General features: G+C 66.3%; 1 protein-coding gene across 1 annotated transcript in view; it reads right to left on the minus strand.

Moving 5' to 3' along the window:
- The window catches only part of Jak3 (Janus kinase 3), a 12,989-nt gene that overhangs the window by 4,603 nt on the left and 7,689 nt on the right, over positions 1-697 (minus strand). The window contains 1 exon segment of the mRNA XM_033759389.1: positions 15-695. Within this exon segment, the coding sequence (XP_033615280.1) occupies positions 15-695 (681 nt within the window).

Below are 697 nucleotides of genomic sequence, written 5' to 3' on the forward strand. Positions count from 1 at the left end.
CCCAGCGGCCTCACCTTGCCCAGCTGCGAGATGTACTTGAGGTGCCGCTCCTCGAAGATGGTGGGGTCCTGGCACGCGTATTGCTGGGCACCGCTCCACAGCCCGTCCCGCGGCGCCAGGGCGCCCGGTGTGGGATCGGAGAGGAGTTCGTAATCTGCGGGCACAGAAGGGCGGGTGGATTGGCCCCAGGCCCTGGTCCGGAGTCGACTGCTGCTTGACCTGACTGCGCACTTCCCCCTCAGTGAGTTACGGCCAGGCTAAGTGGGACCAGGGGTGCCTTGTGGGGCAGGAAGAAGACGCTCTGGGCAGAGCAGCCTCCTTGAGCAGTGAACACCCTGTGCAACTGCACATGGCTGCAGGGCGGGAGAACGCGCTGAGTGTGGTCCCCTGACCGAGATGCGGGTCACGCGGGCTACGTGGCTGCCGTCGTGGCCCCTGGGTAGCTGGCACAGGGCGCCCACGCTCTCCCTCTCATCTGCCGGGATCCAGCGGGAGCCCAAGCCAGCCTGGACTACTGGGTAAGATCCTGACTCCAGGAAGAAGAAGGGGCGGGGAGAAGAGGCGGTAAACTGGGAGAGGCGAGGATAGAGGGAGGAGGAGGAGGAGCAGATACAGTCGTTTCCGGGCTGCAGAGGGCGCTCGGTGCAGAGGCCCCCGCGCCGGGAAGGCAGCCCCGAGATCGCAGATCGGAGAACCC

The sequence above is a fragment of the Fukomys damarensis genome, unplaced genomic scaffold, assembly GCF_012274545.1.
Source record: "Fukomys damarensis isolate Sample0158 unplaced genomic scaffold, DMR_v1.0_HiC HiC_scaffold_37, whole genome shotgun sequence".
NCBI lineage: Eukaryota > Metazoa > Chordata > Mammalia > Rodentia > Bathyergidae > Fukomys > Fukomys damarensis.